Source organism: Grus americana, chromosome 3 (genome assembly GCF_028858705.1).
Source record: "Grus americana isolate bGruAme1 chromosome 3, bGruAme1.mat, whole genome shotgun sequence".
NCBI classification, from domain to species: Eukaryota; Metazoa; Chordata; class Aves; order Gruiformes; family Gruidae; genus Grus; species Grus americana.
Window position 1 is genome coordinate 120,050,365 of NC_072854.1, and position 21,649 is coordinate 120,072,013.

At 40.3% G+C, this 21,649-nt stretch overlaps 1 protein-coding gene across 3 annotated transcripts in view; it reads right to left on the reverse strand.

Annotated features, from left to right (window-relative positions):
- Window positions 1–8,839: 8,839 nt before the first annotated feature.
- SNAP25 (synaptosome associated protein 25) overlaps window positions 8,840–21,649 on the reverse strand; it is a 65,927-nt gene continuing 53,117 nt past the window's right edge. For 2 of the 3 annotated variants that reach the window (XM_054822346.1, XM_054822345.1), the window contains 4 exons: window positions 20,800–20,917; window positions 16,675–16,800; window positions 14,412–14,556; window positions 8,840–10,151 (listed from right to left, as the gene is read on the reverse strand). In XM_054822346.1, the coding sequence (XP_054678321.1) occupies window positions 10,083–10,151; window positions 14,412–14,556; window positions 16,675–16,800; window positions 20,800–20,917 (458 nt within the window). In that variant the 3' untranslated portion in view covers window positions 8,840–10,082. Of the gene's footprint in view, window positions 10,152–14,411; window positions 14,557–16,674; window positions 16,801–20,799; window positions 20,918–21,054; window positions 21,173–21,649 lie in introns of all 3 variants that reach the window. The other variant, XM_054822347.1, reaches the window with a different exon arrangement.

Here is a 21,649-nt window from a genome sequence, read left to right on the forward strand (position 1 = left end):
AATAGCGTTTGTCCCAGAGCCATAGGGATCTCCTGAAGGTGTCCCCTGTCCAGGCACTTAAGTCCCTTGGAGTAAAAGTGGATGGAATATCCCTAAGTGTTTTCTCAGTGTTGCTGTTAGCTATCCTTACATCCGTATGGTTGTGATACACTGTAGCATGTGGGATTCAACATCAGAAACCCATTGATAACCAGAGTACGTGCTCTGTTTAACACTTAATACTGCTTGTACAGCCACACTGATTTTAGTGGGGCTGCTTGAGGTTGGGAGAAATGTCCTCTCCTCTTCTGAAATATTTGTTCAAAAAACAGCAACAACAATTCAAACCACAAGCCGTGAAAGCATGACTTCATCTTCTCGATTTTCTCCATGCTGTGCTGTGCTAAGGCATTTGCAGATGCAAAAATACACTTCTGGGACTTCTCCCTGCGGGAAACCATTGCTTCACAGAGGAATGATTTAAACAGCTGTAGTTTGTCTTGACAGTGTATTTTTCTTTACTCTGAGCTGCAAAATAACCTTTTTGCTAAAGTTACTCTCAGCTGTCAAAATCAGATACTGCAGTGTATGCCTTTGCAGGTGTTAGGTGTTTCTTGAGAGATGGTTGAGAAAGAGGGACACTGTGGGAAAACATTTATTCTTTTCCTACCAAAAATCCAAAAATTTGAATTTAAAACAAAAAAAAAAAAAAAGGTGTCAGTCACTTAGAAACCAAGATAAAATATACAGGGGAAAAAAACAAACAAAAACCACAACAGAGTTTGATCCAGAAATGCTGCCCTTTTGTTCCATGGAAGTTGCTGTCCAGGTCTTCCATGCACTTTCTGGTTTGGGGGGTTTGTTGGGGTTTTTGGGGTTTGGTTTGGGTTTTTTGGGGGGAAGGGGGAGGTTTTTTATTCCTCACACCACCACTCTCCTATCCCCCATCTTCCTTGTCCCACAGTACTTGTTATTATTTATGGTTATGATTACCAACACTGTGTTATTTCCCCTGTCAGCACTGAAACTCAGCTCAGACAAAAGAACAAGAATCAGTGGTGGTACTTTTAAGTTTTGAAATCACTAGACTTTGTTTTAGGCTTGCCTAAACAAAGCGTTGCGGTTTTATTGTTGGTTTTGTTGTTTGGGTTTTTTTTAATAGAACAATGAAAATTCTTTGTGGGGAAGCACTTCTTAACAAGAAAAAAAAAATGCTCAAAAGACTTAATTTCTTTAGTGTAAAAATAGATTTAATGTGGCTGGTCATTCAAGTAAGTAGAAAGAGATGTTATAGAAAGTACCATCCATAGGAGGAAAAAATATCTGCAAGGATATTCTGTAAGAGATGGGCCAAAATCAAAAACTATACCAGACCCGGGAGGTTTGAGATTTTTGTGTTGTCTCTTAAGTGTTCAATGTAGACTGAAGTTCTGCCAGCCACTCCTCAGTGAAAGGATCAATGATGCTTGTTTAGAGAGCTGTCCCTTCCTCACCTTGCTTTCTGCTTTTTTTTTTCCTTCCCCTTGCCTCAGTTAATAACACTTTCTGTTTGTGTGACTCACTGACAGGAAGTCAGTGTCCTTGTGTATCATGCAACCCTTTACTTGTACATTTCCATCATATTTAATTCTTGTAACTGCCATGATATGTTGATTTTTGGATGCTTTGTGAATCACTAACCATAAAAAGCTGATCGTATCACAATGTTGTACAATAGATAAAGTGGTTTCTTAATCCTAGAGAGTTTTCACGGGACAGTGACAGTTGTTCAGAGTATTTTTGTTTGAGAAGATGCTTATGTTAGCAGAGCTAGTATGGACCTGCACTTTCTTTGATTTTTCAGATTAATTTTACAGTTGCCTGTGTCACTTCATTGACTGAAGTCATGTGTCCTAGTTAGTTTGCCTTTAAGTAAAATAGGATTGAGGCATCCAATTTCAGACTTAATATTGAAACTAACTAGTTTGCCACGCTGGCTCTGGTTTGAACGCTTGACGAGCAGTCACTCAGGAGACTCAGGAAATAAAGGAGAACAAATGCTCTGCTTAGCATTCCATCATGATTTCATAAAAAACCCATAAAATCTCTAGTCCTGACACCCTCATCTTACACTTTCTCTACATTCAAGAGATTGTATTTCAAAGGATTTGTGGAAATAATTTTGAAACTATGTTAAAGTGTTTTCTACCCCTCACGGTATTCAGAGCCTCAGGGGTTTGTCTTAGGCAAGACCTATTGAACTGAGCATTTCCAGGCAGTATTGAACAGGGCCCAGGAAGAGTACAGCTTAAAGATTCCTGTGGTGGCTGCAACCCCACTCATTTCTCAGGTTTTCCTTAGTATTTTGTTGGACTGGAACTCTAAATGACTAATAACTTGCTTAGTTGTATTAAAGGGGTGAAAATCGAAACTGGTACATAGCAATGATATTTTTAATATATGTTACTCCTCTAATAATGAGATCAGTTCTCAGCAGCCATTCTCACTTTTAAAACTCTGCAGAAATGTGCTGTATGTGTTGGACCATGAATAGCAGGTGGATTTTGATTAGCGTAGGATGACTGGCATCATCGCAGTCTCTAGATAGCCATGAAAAAGAACTGCGTTCACTCTGACTTCTGCACTGTCAACATATTTGCCAGCCAGACTCAACTAAGATGAACCTTTATCAGTAGATATGACTGAAAGAAAAGAAGATAGGCCTGTGCCAGTTCAGTTTCTCCCTCTGACGTATGGATATGGACTTTTGAGCAAACTGCCTATGTACAGTTCCTTTTCTATAACTACACCTTTGCCTGTCTTGTCTGCTTAGGCTGTAAGCTTGTCGGGGCAGTGCCGGGCTGTGTACGCGTGTACCGAAGGGATGCTGACCTCAGGAAGAGCCTTGAGGTGCTGCTGTGACACAAGTGCTGTTGGTGCAAAGCATTTGATGGGCAGGGAGAACATCCAGCTGGCACCTAATCCGTAACAAGTCAGACCCTTTCCTGTAATAAACTGCTACTGATTTAAGTTGAACTAAGGGGTTTTTTTTTAGTCCTCCCGATTGTCTTTAAACAGAAATATTTTAAAGGAAATTATGAGCAAATATTTTGAATAGGTTACCAAGATACTTTGGTAGAGTTTTCTCCCTCCCCCAGGTTGCTTTTCTTAGTTTAACTTTTACTATTGAGCACAATCAGAAGTATTCTAGAATAATTTCATAATAGAGTAATATGCAGTCTATAGATTTCCAACTTAGTATCAACTGAGCCCCTGATCTTACTCAAGTGTTTGCTCACTCAAGTAACTGTCCGTGTTTACAGTGGTCTCTGCTATCACGTCCTTACCCTCTGTTTGCTTTCTGTGTCTTTAAATGAGGTCACCGTGGAGCAGAATGCTATTGCAGGGCTGTGGCTTGAGTTCCCACTGTGTCCCTACATCCACCGCAGCAGCTCCACTGTGTTTTATTGTGTCCACTTTCAGCTTTGATTTCTTGTCCTCTGCACCTTCCTCTGGCCCCAGCCCTTTCCTCTTCTCCTGCTGCCTGACTTACCAGTGCTTCTGGTGTGTGTTTAGGAGTTTCAAACCTAATTATATTTTAGTCTGAGGGCAAATAGGCTTTCTGTCTTTCACCTCGAGGCCCAGCAAGAGGCAGTGAATGTGGGTTGACTTCTGAGCGTTAGGCTTTAAGGATTGCCTGAAAGAAGCAGTTCATTAAATTTTATGTTTCTGGTTAGTTTCCCTGCATATTCTAATTTAATCCAAGAAACAGTAATGTGCAGTAGACACTGAAAATATGTTTTAAGGTAAGGGTTTAAGGCTGAATGTCAGAATTATAGGTGCTGTTTCTTCAAAATTAACTTTTCAGCATGCATTTTCATGGAGTTTAAAAACTGACTCTAGAGCCACCTAGGCTTTTAGGGGTCCTGCAGAGCATCAAAAGTAGTTAATAAAGTACTGTCATCAGCTGGTTTTATTGTTGTTCATAAGGTCTAGGAGTACTGTATGGTAAAGTCAAAATAGGTAAGGTTTCCTAAAGACATTTCGCTCACGTTTGCAAACTCTTGGTTTTGATACCCAAGAATACCCTTAGTGCAGTGAGATTTATGAATATTCATGCTTTTGAGGTATAATCAACCCCCCATGAATGTGGAAAAGAACCATTTTGTTCCTTTTAATAAACTTTTGATCCGAATTTAGATGGAAAACCTACTGTGCTGCAAGTGGAACTTACAGCTTGCCTGTATTTAAGTTAACACTTAGGCAGTCCTAAGTTAATTTGCTATAGCGAAGTTTACCAAACCATTTCTGATACAGTATTTCATTTTAACGTCCTTATGCCAACTTGAGCTGTTCTGGATTTTGGATTAAATAACTCAGCACTAGATAGTTATCCTAGGTGGGGTGAGGGAAATGTACTTCCTCTACCTGCTTTTTAAAAGCACAGGCTTGAAAAGCTTCAGTTAAAAAAAAATATCTTGGTAGTTTTAATGAATGAAATTTGGGGAAGAAGGGAAGGAGAGTTGTTTTTGTCTGTGTTAGAAAAGATTCTCCAGCTGTCTGGTGGAGAAGCGCTACTATCCACTAGTGCTGTGGACCAGAGGCATTAAATTTAGCAGGCTGGAGGGCCTCTCAGTTACTGCTTTCCTGTGAAATACCTATCTAGTGCTTGCCTGTCTGTCCTCGGCTGTCCAAACATCTTTGGTTGCATCAACCTACGGAGACTTTTTAGATCCTTTTGGATAGAAATTCCCCTGGCAGCACACGTGCTGCCTTCTGGGACTGTCAGGGCTGAGCAAGGCTTTCTTGCAGGTGTCCCTCTGGGTGACACTGGCATGGTGCTTAGCTGTGGACTGGAAAGCAGGATGCTGTTTGTTTCTTCGGTGCTTCTCCTTCTGAAATAATGGAGGAGAGAGCCTGACTTGAAAGCCCAGGGGTGAAAAACATGCAGGTGGAGGGCTGTGAAGAAAGTGAAATGAGGGACAGGACTGATGGCAGGCTAGTTCAGCACAAGAAAAATGGGAATGGAACAAGCCATTGGGTAGGTGCTGGGGGATGTAGGAGGGACTGAGGGGAGCCAGGGGAGAAGGGGACAGAGGTGCAGGGTGCACTGGGGTGCAGGGTACACTGGAGTAGGAGCAGTGTGGAGGGACCTGTGGTCTGGTAGGTGGGGAGAAAAGACAGTTCAAGGCTGGGACTCTCCTATGAAAGACACCCCTCCCCCCCCCCCAGCACTGTTTTTAACCAAGGCAGTAGCTGATCCCTGATACCCTAGTTGTGACTCTTCCCTTTCAGCAAGGAGCTGTGAAGCCTACCAGGCAAATGAGCATCCCCTCCATCTGCTGACCACTGCTTGACTAAATGGTTTATCCCATTATGTGCAGTTTTTGCGTGGGCAGCAGTGATCTCAGAATAGATCCTGCATGTGTGGGAATCAACATGGTCCCACATAATAATTTATTTTGATTTCCCTCACCGCCATGTTGTGTGGGGTTTTTTTTGGTTTTGTTTTTAGTTTGGCTTTTTTTTACATTACAAAATAATATTTGAAACTAACCACATTAAAACTGCTTGGTATTTGATGACACAAACATAATCTCCGAGTACTGTTACAGAGAGGATCTAACAGTATTTGGCAAAATAAATCAGCTAGAACCTGTCCCCCTCATCCCCATCGAACCAGCCCAACGCCCTAACTTCTCAGCAGGGTTAATCTCCCGTGTCTGTATTTCGTGTAGCTATTTGCAGGTTTAAAAATACGCTATTTATGTTCTACTAACTTCCAAACAAACTGTCCTCATCTCTCTCTAGAAAGGCAGCAAAGTGGCTCAGAAGACAGCAGTCACATCCTGCGCACCTACGCCCACAGGCGCACACAGCAGCAGTGCATATACTTAAGCTGTCTCTAACACACATAATTTTCCTTATAAATAAGTACTCGTCTCTTCCCTTTTCAATGCCTTTAAAATAAAAGATTTATATGTGCATATGTACACACAGTAGAAGAAAGAGGGAGGGGAAAAAAGTGCGAGAGTTGATTTGTCTGCCTTTAGATCCCTCAAATCTTGAGCAGTCTCTCCAGATTCAGGTCCAAATCCAAAGCCTGTGGAGGTTATCAGTTACTAGTGTGGCATGCAGAATACTTTGGAAATAATTCTCGTCTATATTTCTAGAGGATTTAAGGTATATCTGTAATAGGCGTGTCATGTGGCACAGGCATCTCTCTAAGGAAGTGCTTTACAGTTTGCCATGCAAACTCTGGCATATTTAGTTTTCTTCAGAAATGAAGGAGGCATCACATTTAACTTAATGTAAGCTAATAAAATTTACATTTCTTAAAAAAAATATTAAAAATACTCAGCATGGTTTTTAGAGTTGTCATTTTGTTATATACATTAATACCACCAAATCTTTAAGGAACATTCATCAAGTATTTTTCACTCTGTACCTTTACATCAAGTCCATCTGCTTTTTATAAGATGTGCTCTATCAAACTGCACAGTGCTGTGTGTGATACATATTTTATTTTCTTGCATTTGTGTCAATCTAGAAAGCTGTTACAGTCTCTTCTGAGTTTAGAGGCTGTGTGTTTATGCTACTGTTAGGAATCATCAACATCCTAAATGTTTTAAGGTTTGTTTCAGATAAGCCACCTTGATTTTACGTACCTTTTCCAGTTTTCTATTAGTTTCTCACTGCTGAAATCAGCCCAGGTATTTAATGAAGGTGGGGGTTTTTTGCGTGAGATATTACACTGATGAATTTTGTTCTGTTGAGGAATAACATTCAAATATCCTTCTTTGGGATTATTTTGATATTTCTATTTCCAGTCTAGACAAGGAAAGGAGGAGTATGTATGATGTTAAAGAAGTCACTAATTGTGGATTTGTAGAGCTCAACAGAAGTTAGTCTTTTAGTTGGACTTCAGTTTTTAAGCAAAATTTTAAGTAATCCAGCTGGGTAGTTCATTCAGTTACTGCACTCGAGAATATGAAAAAACCTTTTTCCCTATGACCACCTCAAGCCAACACCAGCGTGAGGATCTTGCTATGTCACAAACTGCTGGTGAAATCACATTGAAAGTCTAGAAATAACTGATATTTCATGAAGCTTTGTGTCTTTGGGCACCCTCATTTTTATTTTTTTATCTCAAACTTGGATTTCCAGATGACATAGGTACAATGATGAAAGAAACTACTGATTGGAAAATGTAATGTAGTCTTTGCCTTCAGAAAAGTCTGGGTGTTTTTTGTTTCCACAGTCAGTATGACCATTGTATCTTGTGGGAGTTGTAATTCGAGCTCTTTGCTGTGTCCCTTTCCTTCTAGTGAGCCTTGCCTCTTGAGAGGGTAACTGTGTGCTGTGCTTGTTCGGCCTCAGGGAAAGCCTGCAGCTTATCATGGGAAACAGAGCCAGCCAGAGAGAAAAGGCAGAAAAAAGAGAAATGCCACATTTGAGGCAATGTTCTGTTTAATTTTTTTTTTCCTATCAAGTCAGCTGCTACATCAGGGATTTGGTGTGTGCAAAACTCAATGAACAGAAGTGGATTGTTCTAATAACAAACTGCATGAGATCAAGCCTTTCTTTGAATTATTTTGAGATTAATCCTAAAAAAGTCAATTTTCAAAACCATCATATATTAAGTAAACAAGTTTAAGTCATTTTCAGCCAGCTCCTAAGAGACCCTGCATACAGTGGAGGAGGATACAAAGACAAATGCAATGAAACATTTCAATTTTTCTGTCTTTTAAACTTTCCATTTGGCAAAAAGTTCCAATAATTTGAGTTTTGATCTTTGTTTAAGACAAAAACTGATGTCAAACATAGTGATTTCCTTCACAACAATGGGTTTATAGTTTTGTTCAGTTATAATGACTTTTGGATGTATGATCTTCAGATAGGGTGCATTCTTGTCAAACAGATGGCAATAATACCTCCATTAATGTCTTTGTTACTTTCTTACATATTTCTTCCCCTTCTCACATATTCTTGTATTTGTATGTTCCCATACTGACGCATTTGCCATTATGATTATTACCTTCCTTCAGTAGGCTTTGACATTGCAGAATGATAGTGCTGTCACAAATACTAGAATCCCTGAACGAACAAGATTGGAAATGGTCAGCAGATTAAAAATGTTCCCTTGAAGTTTACTCTTTGGTTTGCAGTAGAGGGGAAAATATTTGCATAAATGAATTTTTAATAGATACTAAAAATAAAAAGCTGCTAAAGAAAAATACGGCTTGTCTACATTATCATGCGATTTTAATTATGCAAGCTTTTATATTCTTTGTGTATTTTGACTTAGGGCCATGTGAGACACGAGTGAACTGTCACTCATGCAGAGTTAATTATAATTTGTCCATATAGGGAAAAAAAACCCTGGGAAAATATGATAACACTTTTTATTGGCAGTAAACACTAGTAGTTGTTAGTCATTTGAGAAAATTATTCTTAGCAAACTGTACAAACTCTGTAGTTCAAAGTGTTCCCTGAAAAGAGGTGTATTAGCACATGGCTAGATCCACTACAGGAATAGATTTTATTGACTAAGGAACTGTATCCTTCTGTACCATAACATTTATTTCATTTTTTTCTTTCCCTTGAACAAAAGAATATATTTTAATGCAGTGTTTGACAATCCAAGCCAGGTTATTTAAAATAATATTCACTTGGAATGTGCTGAGTGTAAAATGCTATTTTTAGAGTAGTTACTTTTACACAGTATTGCAAACAGAAATCTTTAGTTTCCCACGTGTAGTACAGAACCAGTTTGTAAAGAGTCTTTAGACTTCTTTGCACTTTTTCTTTACCCAGGTAGGTGGCAAATAACTAGTTGTCACTGACACGAAGGGCAACAAATGGATAAAGCAACCATGGATTCTGAGATCTATAATTTTTAATAATTTTTAAACTAGCTACAAAATGTCAATCACTTCACAAACTGACAGGAGACATAAGGAATTTCATATTACATGCTGTAAATGATATTTATCTCACAGTTTATCTAGAGTTCATTCATTTAGGTTTTTTTATTATTTTTTAATTAAGTCAGCTACTAAACATCTCAGCGATTTGGTGTGCATAGCTCTAGGTAAGCAACAGAGAACTGTACCGATAACAAACCACATGGGGATAGCGACTAGTAAGAGAGAGCCTTATAAAAATTACATTTCTTTGCACCATTTCATATGGTAGTCGTTTCCTCCAAAAGATAGTCTTCAAAAGCAGCAGACAAACCCAATATATTACACTTATTTCTTTTTGTCTTTGACATATTTTCAGCCAAGCTTTTATTTTGCTGGCAATGGCTAAATGGTGAGTGCCAAATCCCTCTTTTTTAATAATTAAAAAAAATGATCATGATTAATAACTATATATATATATCAACAAGAAAAAAGTGGCACGACTGCAAACTTGCTGGTATAACATAGTCCCAAAAGAGTCCGAATACTGAGCATGCTTTTGTTGTCATTGGTGGTGTGCTACTGCCATGGGAAAAGTCTTGTTTAAGTAGGAGTCTAAAAGTCTATTTATTCCTCATGCATAAATGCATAAATCACATCACTTTTTAGTGCAATGCTTGTTATAGTAATATAATTCCACATTGTCTAATCATGAAATCATAACAACAGATAATGGCAATGAAGAACTGAAGACAGCAGGTTTAAGTGCTTAAACATCATGATACCCAAAGACAGGAGCATGGCAGTAGCTCTGTGGAATGTCACAGTTTTACAAGAACAATACTGTATATTTAAAGGTTAACAGCACGTTTAGCATTCCAACAGTGTTGTCATTCAGCAAACATCATTTAAAAAAAAAGTTGAGAGGGAAAAAAGGAAAGGAATCCAAAACAGAAACAAGGAAAGGAAGAATCCCAAAAAATATCATAGTGAGCTATAGCCATCAAATCAGCACTATGTACAACCTTTGGAAAGAAAGATATCTAGAAAAAAATAATTACAAGTATCATTTTTGGAAAGCTGACAAACTACACAGGACAACATTTACAATGGGGCTGATATGTGCATGTGTGCAAACCTAGTAGGTAAATACCATGATAAAAGCATGAAGGTACTGCCCTGTTGGACAGCGTTAAAAGGAAATGCACTTTGCTGCATTTAACCGCTGCCCAGCATCTTTGTTGCACGCTGGTTGGCTTCATCAATCCTGGTTTTGTTGGAATCAGCCTGGGGAAACACAAAGGAAAGAAATGGATGAATACAGGCCAGAAAGAGAACATCTACAATGCTTTGTGGACACTTCTCTAGTTTGGGCGAGGTCAGGAAAAAAAAGAAGCTTGAAAATACTGGAGAGCTGTTTTTATAGTGGTATCAGGGACCCAGAAGGAAATTACAGATATGTTGCTTTTGTGACACTTTAGGTAGCCTTTGAGTAGAACTCCTCTTGCGTTTGTATTCAGCTTTGCTGAACTCTTGTAAATGCTGGGCCAGATCTGCAGCTGGTGCTATTGATAGGGCTACCACTATTGATAGTAATGGATGACCGGACGAGAAGTGGTGGTGCACGTGTGGATTGCGCATGTGGATTTCACAGGTGGAAAGCTTCAGTGCTTTTCAGTGGACCTGGACTCTGTCCTAGTTTAGATTGCCAAGCATGCAGTCAAAACTAAAATTGTGGTCCGTATACTGGAGAATTGCTGGAGCAAGGAAGCTAGATCATCTGATGTAGGGAATGCTGGTAAAGATAAATTTACTTGAAAACTCATCAGTCTGGATGTATTTGCTGTGTATGTGAAAGGAAGGGAATAAGTGGGAGTGATGCCATTATTCCTTTCTCTCAACAAAGCTCACCAGTGTAGTTGCAAGTAGTTGCAAGATAGAATAACCTCTCTCATTGGGCAGCAGCATAAACAAGAATTAAGAAAAGGCAGGGATTCTACTGTTATTTGAAGCAATCAAACTGGAATTTAGTCCGGTGTAGGCTGAACCTTTAACTTCACTGTCTTCCATAAGGTAACACTTGCCTCGCTTATAAAATGCCTTTAATAAAATGGCACCATTTGGGAAGTTTAGGAATTCTCTTTCACTGGGAAGACACTTTGACCATGGCTTGCTTTAGCTCTGCAGAAGTTAGTTTTGGAGACAAATACATTGTTTTAGCTGACAAAAATTGGCAAAGCTCCATTCAAGCCCATGTTGCTATACCAACTTATTCTAGTAGAGGGACTAGATAGAAAATGTTTTCAATTTTTGAAATCAGACCTGTGGGAAAGGTAAGAATTGTGTTACTGCTTTAAAAGCATGAACTCAAATAGCAAACTTTTGTGTGGTTTGATGGCTGTGTTTTGTTAGCTTTGATTGTTCCCACATCTCTGGGGTGTATCCAAATTGTACAGATTTATTTTAAATCTCCAATTTGCAGAGACAGAATGGTGAAGCAACTTTCCCACATACATTTAAAAATCCTTTAAAAATTGTTATATTGATGTGCAATAAATCATTCTTAAATATCTTGGGCTTTTCTCTGTAATTGTTTTGGCAAATGCTATGTAGATGTGTATTTTTAGTACAGTAGCACGTGCCAGATCCTCAACAAGCGTAAATGAGCATAACTATACATTATAAGCCACGCTTCTTTATTTTAGCCATGAGTTTGACCTTGTCTACCACAGTATAGTTTTGTGTGCTTTTGCCAAAAGACTACCTAAAAATAAGTTAATGGTTTTGGAAGCAGTTAAGTTTATCGTGAAATACATAAATATCAATTGAATATTGATGAAACGTAATGTTCCTAAATAGGAATACTAAGATCTAATTCTGGTGGATGGTGTTGCATCCAAGTCAGTGGGAGTCTTTACCCAGACCTTCCCACCTTGGTCACGACAAAATGCTTTGAGCCCTTTCTAGTTTCCTCCCAGCCTTCTTTTTATGGATCAGTTTAGGGTCGGAGTCTTCTGGTGATGATGCCTGGGCCATTTGACCTACTCATCACATCATCGTTTTAATTTTTGTCCCTTTCTCTCTGATCTGAGGGAAGAATAAAGCCTTTCATTCATTGCTATCCTGATTGCTGTGGATAGATCAGATTACATCTCTGCATTATGAGATTACTCTGGTTTGGGTGCCCAGATCCGTTTTAACATAAATGCTTTAGGAACATTTGGGTTAGCTTTGTGATGCACCCCAGCTTTTTCAAAGTGTACCAGCCAAGGGTCTTTCTACTGATGGTAGTTGATCTAAACCACAGTGCTCCAGCTGGTCAAGAAAAGAAAACACCACCAGCAATGCTGTATTGCCCACCGCCAGCTAGGGACAATGGTCTATTGCCATATTTCATTGCAAAATGGATGCGTACACATTTGTGGTTTTGGTATTATCCAGCTAACGGTCATTTCTGTCTGTTACAGAGGGTGTTCCTAATGTATTGTGTTTCTTTTTCTAGTATCTCATTACTACGTGTCCTTACTCTAACAAATTTGGCAGATTTTTACTTAGACTGAAGTCTGTCTTGGTTTTGTGCTGCTTTCAAGACGACTCCTCTGTGTACGCTGCAAGTCCATCTTTCAGAAATGTGTCGCTTTGTTCTCTAGCCAAGGGCTCTGCCTGACGGGGCCTGCCTGTGAGGCTGGATTTAATGAATCGCATTAGCTTGCAATGTTGTTTTTCTATTGCTGTATGAGATGCCTAACTCTGTAAGAAGACCTCATAGATGTGGAAGGCCAGTCCCTCATTTAGCCAACTGCTCTCAGCATACACTGCCTAGAGATTTGGCTCACATGATTCATGTGCACAGAGGGTCTGTTCAATGTTTTCGAAATCCAGATATTTGCAAGGATGAACTGATAGGAGAACTGTGCCTTGTTAGGTTTGCTGCAGTTTGTGATAGTATCCTGCAGGCACGGGGATAGGACGCAGCTGATCTGCATCCACAGGGCATGTCTCCTGCCACTATCTTATGTCACAAGTAGGGTAGCTGGTAACATGTAATAGCGCATGTCCTTGTACTTGCACTGAGAAAATAACGTACATCCTAGACTTCTTATTTAAAGGTAGTTATGATGTAGGCTGTAAAATCTTCCAGTCCCTTCTTGCAATGTAGATAGATGTGCTGCTTTCTAGTGCTTTTCATACGAATAACAGCAGTAAATCCTACCCTGCCATGCTCCTATTTAATTTTTCCCAGAAATATGAAATGCTGCTGAATGGCATCACAGTAATACTGTGCATTCTCAAATACAGTCAAACTAACAGATGCAGCTTTATTAAACCAAACTTTCGACCAACACAAAGCCATGTGCTCTACTGTGTTATGCAACTGTCTCTCTGTTGAGATGAACTTCCCACCTTTAAGACAACATATACTTCACCCAGTTGTCTCTGTCATCAAACTCCGGTAAGGAAAGCTATCTGAGTTAATTCTCAGTGTGGTATTTTCTTTATTTTTTTCACTAGGCTCTGATGTAGTTAATTGACATGAAAAATAGGCATAGGCATCCTGCTCATGTGAGAAGCTTTGCACGTGTAAGAAGGCTCAAGAGTACAAGCTCTACCACTTAAGGTCAGCATTAACTCTAAGTGGCACATATAAGTCCCTGCGTTAGATCCTCAGGTTGTGTACATCTCAGCTGAAGTCGAGTGTTGTTTTACACCAGATGAAGATCTAGCCTCTTATGTCACTTCAGCCTGGCTGTGCCTGTGCCTGGAGCTCTGCCAGTGTGAATGCAGATGGCTTGCAGATCTTGGGATCTGAGGATGGCAGTGAGTTCCCAGCCGGGTTTGGAGGGTGCTTTCTATCTGCTTTGGAAATCTGCAGTGCAGGTCTGGCATTGGAACAGTGCTCTCTGTCTTTTTAGATGGTGCTTTTGCAACAGTAATGCTGACCCCTAGTTGTTTCATATTTATATATACACCCCCCCACACACACACCCCCCTCGAGAGAGAGCTGGTAGATCTCTGTCCTAATGTGGTTATAAGCAGGCAGCATGGCAAGACTGGCTGCACTGTACCATACAGCAAAGCCTGGCTTAATAAATCCCTATCCTCTTTTTGGGACTGGTCTTCCAAACAGGCAATCCAATTCTCAATTGCTCGTGGAACTTCCAAGGGAAGGAAAATCTAGGAAAGCTTAAAATGTGCCAGGGCATTCAGACTCAAGCTCTGCGGTTCTGCAGAGCTCAAGGCATTTCTCCTTACCCAAAGGTGTTGCAGAAGGAGCCTTGATTTGTGCTAAAGGGTCCCCTCACCAGCTATTGTCTTGCAGGTCCAACAGTGTGGGTTCAACCTGACCTGCACCAAAGGTTACTGAAGATCTGCAGCAGCAAGCTGTGCTGTGGCCCAATGTTTTGGAGGGAGGAGAGGACCTCTAGCAGCTATTTCTGTCCCTTGTCCTTCTTTGAGCTGAAGAAACACTGCAGCATGCACAGTCTGTGCTTGCAGGAGGGAAAACACAGCCCTGTTTGGGGTCCTCTTAGAAATGTCAGCTCTTACCTTCTCCATGATCCTGTCAATCTGGCGATTCTGTGTGTCGATCTCATTGCCCATGTCCAGGGCCATGTGACGTAAGTTGCCAATAATGCCGCTGACCTGCTCGAGGTTCTCATCCATTTCATTTTCCCGGGCATCGTTTGTTACCCTGGGAGCGAAAAAACAATTCTTTGAAGCAGAGATGTTCCCCCTGAAACTCTGATTCACCCAGAACCTCCTCTGCATCCTCCTTCGCTTGTCACCTGAGGGGAATGATGCTGTGCTCGGCTTTGAAGAAAAGGGATTAATAAGTAGCTGGCCTGAAAAGCATTACATGCTTATTTTTCGGGTGTTGGGATTAATTGTCTGGGTTCATCACTGCTCCATTTATACTGTTCGTGTCTGCTGCTCCTAGAAGCGTTGCTGTCTGAGCTTGTCTGTACCACATACTGCACCTCTCCGCTAGTGATGGTCCTTCGCAAAGAAGGAAAGGGTGCTCCATTTGGACTTGGGTGTGGTTAGAGTAAGTGGGAAATACTGGAATTGAAGCTATACTAGCTTCCCGCCTTGAACTACACGTAGCTGATGGACACTGTCCAGTCCTCATACACTTGGGGCTTACCGAAATTTTAGGGAAGAGCTGCTTCAGTTGTGAAAATCCTGACCTAACATCCTACTTAATTAAATGTATTTCTGGTAAATGGCAGAAGCATCCTCTCAGATTTACTGGCTTTTGTAAAGATCCTTTGTCTCTCATTCTTAGCACCGTCCTTTTCAGTTGCTTGGTTTTTAGAAGAAAAAATTTGCGCTAGAGCCAAGGCCCAGCTCAACACTCCAGTGACTGGAGAGGCATGTGGTGACTGACGCTGGGAAAAGCAAGGTCCATGGGCCCCACTCAGAAAATCACTACTTTGAGCGTCGCATGCAATTGGTGTTCGTGTAGGTGCCAAAAGGGTGCGACAGACTATATGCAGAACAATTATGGTATAGCATAACTTCCTTCACTGCTATTCTGTTGTCATGTCCCAGCCTTCATTTTGGTGGGGCTGCCATCCAGAAATAAAAAAAAAAAAGTGAATGGCAGACCCAGCAAACTTAAATGGCAACTCCATCCCACACTCCAGATTGCGTGACAGCATTGTTTCTATCACGCTGATTTCCCTTTATCACAGCAGCCAAAAAAATAAGTGGATAATAGTTTTTGGAAAGATAATTACTTATTAATCCAGTGTCCTTAATCTTCAGAGATCAAAGCTTTGCCTACTGGTATGCCTTTATCCATTCAGCTGATAGCATTGTCATCTAAATACATGCTCTATAAGCACTGTAATCAGTGTGTACTTATGGCTGGATCCCTATGTATTGCTGAAAGTTTGCAGTTTGGTTGCCATTAGTATAGCTCTGTGTTTCAAACTGGCTTTTGTTTGCACAGGGGTTGCCACTGAAGCACCAATGTTTCTTCATGGTTGTGGCTTTACAGTAGCCAAGGAATGGCGCATCATTCCTCGTTCAGTGAGGTTTTCTGGATAGTCACGAGCAGGGAAGTGGTATACCTCTAGTTAAACATGTGCTTCAAGTTCTGTGCTTGGCTCGGTGCTTTGGCAGGGAGCCTGAGGCTTTTTTCTTTTTGAAAAGAAAGGAAAGGCTGCTGGATGCTTTGGTACATCTTCTGGCAAGGATGGATAACGAGCACTACATATCTTGAGACATAATAATAAACAACTAGCATTTATCTGACATCTCATTTCTGAAGCATTTGACAACTGTCGTTAATGAGACCCATAATAAGACCCCCAGGAAAGGTGCATTGTTCACGCCAGGGAACTGGAGTGCAAAGGACAGTGCTGACTGGCTGTGACAGTCTGCAATCTCACATTGCTGCTGTGAAGTAAATAGATATTATTTCTATTTTATTATTGACCAAGTCTGGGCAGTCTCAGGGAGGAAGGTTTAGGGCCACGCTTTCAAGCATCTTCTGGTTCTCAGGGCTAAGACCATTACTTCCAAGATTTCTGGCAATGTAACCATCCTTTGAACTGGCTCAGGCAAGCACCCACAGGGCCGGGGGAAGTCAGTGGACACAATAAGCCTTTAGTACCTGTCTTAATCACCGTTAGCCTAAACCTGGGTACTCTCCACTTGGTGGAAAACACTGGCTCCATCACATTATTACCCAGCACCACTGAAGGAGTTAATGAGCATTGCAGAACTCATGACCATATGGAAGGAATCTAAATATATCATTGACGAGGAGAATAGAGAGAAAACAGTGGATAAAAAGGCTCACCTGCGGATAAAGCCACCACTGATGGCCATCTGCTCCCGTTCATCTACGACACGTGCAGGCTGGCTGGCTACAACACCATCCTGATTATTGCCCCAGGCTTTTTTGTAAGCATCACTTGATTTAAGCCTATGCAAAAAAGATGATGAGTAACAAAGCATCAAGTGGACAAGGACAAACGCAAAACTCTTTACTTCTCCAAGCTAAAAGCTGAATCAAGCAAATGAGTTTTCAGATAGAGGGTCATTGATTGTATACCGATATATCATAACCCTGAATAAAAGGAGGGGTTTGGGTTTTGTTTCTTTACTGCCACAACATCTGTGATGGTCAGAGGTTTTGTTTCCAATAGGGTGAATTGCAATTGTCAAGTCTACAACACTGCACACAGGTTTTCGGATGTTGACTTAATTTCCAGAAAGGAGAAAAAAAAGTAAAAAAGGAAAAAGAAAAAAGAAGAAGAGAAGAAGAGAAGAAATACAGATAAGTAGAAAACATTGTTTCATTTCAGTGACACATACATTTTGACATCAAACACAGAGAACGTACTGGCAGACAGACATAAAAACAGAACTGCCAAGTATAGTGTGTACATCACATCACAGCAACACACCCTCTTAGAGAAAAACGGATTTGGCTAGATTTTAACATTTTACTATGCAGAAAATTGGGCTTCTGTTGATATTTTTTTAACATGTATGTGGCATAATAGGCATTTAAAGCCACTAACCTTTCGCAAGGTGATTTGGGGATGATTTTATCATAAAATTCACGGGGTTCATTAGATTTTTCAAATAATATATCGGTACGTGAAAATAGTAATCATACATCGACAGTTGATGTACAAACCTTTGTCCACAGAGACAAAAAGTAAAATAGGGAGAAGTGAAATGAGCGCAGGAGAAAAGAAAAGATACGAGCAATCTAGCATCAGAAAGGGAAATTTGTCTACATTTTTCTTCATGCACCAGCTACAGGCATGAATAAGAAGTGAAGCATTCTCACTCAGCACAGTTGCCCCAATAGTTCATCATACTCTTGATGCATCAGCAGTAACAGCCTTCACAATAAGCAAGACACAGGCAAAAATGGATCATCACTTCCTTCAGGAGCTTTAAACCACAGGACTTTAAAATAGCCTAGCAACTTGTTATATTTGATGTTTATGACAGTTACATTAGCTTTCAGAGAGCCATTTTTGACTGAGCTGCCGTGGATAGAAAATTAAAATCCAGGCATACCTTCAGTGGCAGATTAGCATGTGCAGTGTATTTAGGGTTGCCGTCATTGGGGTCATCAGACAAAGTTGAACACTTTAATAGGACAGTGTGAGTGTTTGGGGTCTGTAGGTATAAGTTCTTGATTTTATTCTGGAAATGGATCAGTTTCCAACACAGCTGTTGGGAACTGCGAATCCCTGTGCTTTCCCTGTCTTCAGTCAGCTCCAATCAGTCATATATCAGCCCAGTGGCTTGGATTTTGGGGGAGAAACCGTACATGCTTCTGGGGGATTTGGGAAAGGACACAACAAACTCATCTCTGGTGTTACGTTCTCTCCGTGCCCCCTGAAGCAGCTCAGCATCTGTTGAGCGTGAAGATGTGTTGCATGCTCCAATATAGAATTATTATATAGAGGAAAAGAGAATCTTTCCTACTCATATGCTTTGTTCCTTATTTCCTGTTAAAATTTGTGAAGACTTAGAAGGAAGATGGTTGGCTTGTTTGCTCTTAGTTCTCTAAAACTATGCATCAGTTTTGGGGTTTCTAGAAATGCCTGAAAGTAGTTCTCTCGCAGCACATACGTTTACAGTATTTGCCTATTCTTTAGACCTGTACAGTTTTGAGAGTGAGACAGTCTCTGTGTTTGAGGTGAATGATTTTATACACCCAGAGACTGATCTCTGTTTTCTTGTGGACTTCCCATTAAAGTCAACAGGTGGAGTCTGGGCCACAGTCAATTGAATGCAGTCTGGTCAAAGTTTCATGCCATGGGCATTTTGGGTCTCCTAAGTTTGTAGGATCAAGCCTTACATTTTGGTAAGGCTCATGGAGTTGTATTTACTATGTATATCAGAGTATAGTTATGCGTGACATTGTTAATCTTTGTTAAATACATGCCATTAATCTACCACTAACCAGAGGAGCATTAGAGCATCATGGTGATACTGATGCCCAGAACTGTATGGATTTCTCTCCCTCCCACACTCCGCTTCTTAGAATATCATCTTATTCGTACCAGTTGAGTCCTGGCATAGTGATTCAAGGAACAGTCTCTAAAAGCATTGTTCATCCATCCTGTGTTTCTAAACATATTGACTGATTAGCAGTGCTGGTTTATGAAATCTGGCTGCAGACCGCAAAGGTCAGAATATTGCCTTAAAGCAGGGAAGAGACACCTTTAAAAGTTAACATCCCCCACATCAAACGCATGCAGTATCTTTCTGTCTTGCATCTATTGATTTCGTGACACTGCAATCATCATGAAGTGGTAAATGTTTTAAGGCCACATGTCAGGTGTTAATCCCATCCATGCCACAGGTCTGGCTGTCATTTCTGAGCAGCCTTTCCTACAGTACGGAATATTAAAACTGCTCTAAAAAATGAAGATTCCTGCAAAATACATTGGAATTTTTTGTATTTCAAGGGTGAACTTTTGATGTAGGCGTTATGCTAGGTTTCTCCAGGAGGAGCAAGCCAAGACAGTGTTCCTCTTTAAGTTGCAACAGCTTTTAGAGTGTGGGAGATGTAAAGTTTCTGCTGCATATTCTTGTACCTGCAGCTCTTCTGCACTGGGTCCTCTGGTGCTGGTCAGCCGGGCTAAAGCCTGTATCAGAGCCAATGCCAATTGCAGGCAGTCCCACTGATAGAGGCTCTGTGTGTGTGTGTAGCTCTTTCCATCCCTCCTTGCCTCTCTTCTGTTCTGCACACCAAGACAACAGTATACATATTCTGGGCAAAATGTTTGCCCCACCTAAGTATTCATGGCTTGGTAAAACAGGAGCAAAATTAATTTTTTTAAAGCTGAGGCTGTACATCCCAAGGGCATTGTGTCCCGAGGGAATTAACTTCAAAATAAATGGCAATTGATAAGGCAGATATCCAGTCCTACAGTTCTGATTTCTGGAAAAAACCCCACTGAACTCCATGACAGCTCGCTCTCTCATTTGGTCTTGATAATCATGGTAGGATCAGGCCCTGGCTGTGAACAAAGTATCTGTGCCACGCAGAAAGGGAGTGTAATACTACAGATCCACTGCACTCTACTTTGTTTCCTATGCAATCTCTGGCCAACCATTTATGAATGTTTTCACTGTAACCTGTTTGCATGCCTACTCACTGCATGCTGGATTTACTGTTCCTCAAGGACTTCTGGTTGGTCCACTTTGTCTCAGATTTCCTACACCCGCATAACCGCACATCACATTTTCATTTGGCATTTAAAACAAGCTTTGCATTACTTGGAGGACGGTTTCGTTCAAGTGTGATGGCATGCAAGCAAATTCAATGCATTTCAACATTTCTGTTTAGTGTACGTGCTACCCAAACAAGAGAAATTTGGCATGACGTGTTCAGATTTTCTCAAATTTGTTGCCTATGGCAGGATGAAAACCATTTCAAGTAGGGTTCCAATTGTGAAATGTCATGACTCTTTCAAGATCTCATCAAGGACTGTTTCTGTTGAACAATGAAAAAAGGTGTGATTTTCATCCATGATTTTGAGTAATGTTTATTATGACCTCTTCTGCATTTTTTCAGCTTTTTTGTTTTGTTTATTAAACTTGTTTGTGAAAATATGTTTCAAAATTTAGGGTCTGCAAGAACAAGGTAGCCCCAGTGTTTTTCTTTGCTGGCAAATTAAATAACTCAGTACACTTTGTGTAAAATGTTGAAACTTTTACCATTAAAAGGTGTCAACAGTGAAGCTTTCACTGCAGTATGCCTGATTTTAATGCATCTACAGTAATTCCCAGTCAGTTGTCTATGCTATGAGATGAATGCATTTGAACCAGAATCGTTCTTTCTGCATGCCACATGCTCATCCTGTCCATGTGCCTAGCAAGGATGAGCTTCACAAGGCCTTTGGGATCAGCCTTAAGTGCTCAAAGAGATGAGGCAGGCAGCACCTACTTGTTACATGGACAGACACAAAGACCACAGAATTTTCCTAGGTCCGTCAAATTCTTTTCTGCTTCTTTCATGTCCTTATTGATTTGGTCCATTCCCTCTTCGATGCGTTCCAGTTGTTCTGATTAAACACAAGTATTTTATCCCCACAGAATGAAGCAGATGGAAAAGGACAAAGAAAAAAAAGACAAAAACTTCAGACATTCACTGTGACAAAAAACTGGACACCACATAGCAGAGCCGGTACCCAGTACCTACTTGTTACAAGGACATATGAAAAGGCCACAGCATTTCCCTAAATCTTTTAAATTTTTCTCGGCCTCCTTCATGTCTTGGTTGATATGGTTCATGCCTTCTTCAACACGATCGAGTTGTTCTGGTCAGGACAAAGGGATGACAGTGTGGAATGAATTGTATTTTTGTTTGTTTGCTTTTGTCTTCAACAGAACATGAAAAATGACCATGTAGAACTGAATTAATAATGACATTACAATGCATTAATCTGAACTGATGCATTGTTGAAAGGTTGTATGCTGCACTGGATGCTGAAGATGGTTTTTACTAATATGGAAAGAGTAAAACAAAGGAGGAAGATGTTTGAAATATATTAATTTAAACAAGATGTAATGATGTAGAAAGGAAGGGTTATAAAGTTTAAGGTCCGGAAACATAATACAATACATTCACTTACTAAGACACCAATGACATCCAAGAGAAAGAAAGATAAAGCGTTATTATTTTGCATTTATGTATGATAATACAAGAGAAGAGGCATCCTTCCATGGAAAATACTTCAGTTACTTACGCTTACAAATCCCTGGGAATTAGGTGATTTGGGGCTTTGATTAGTGGG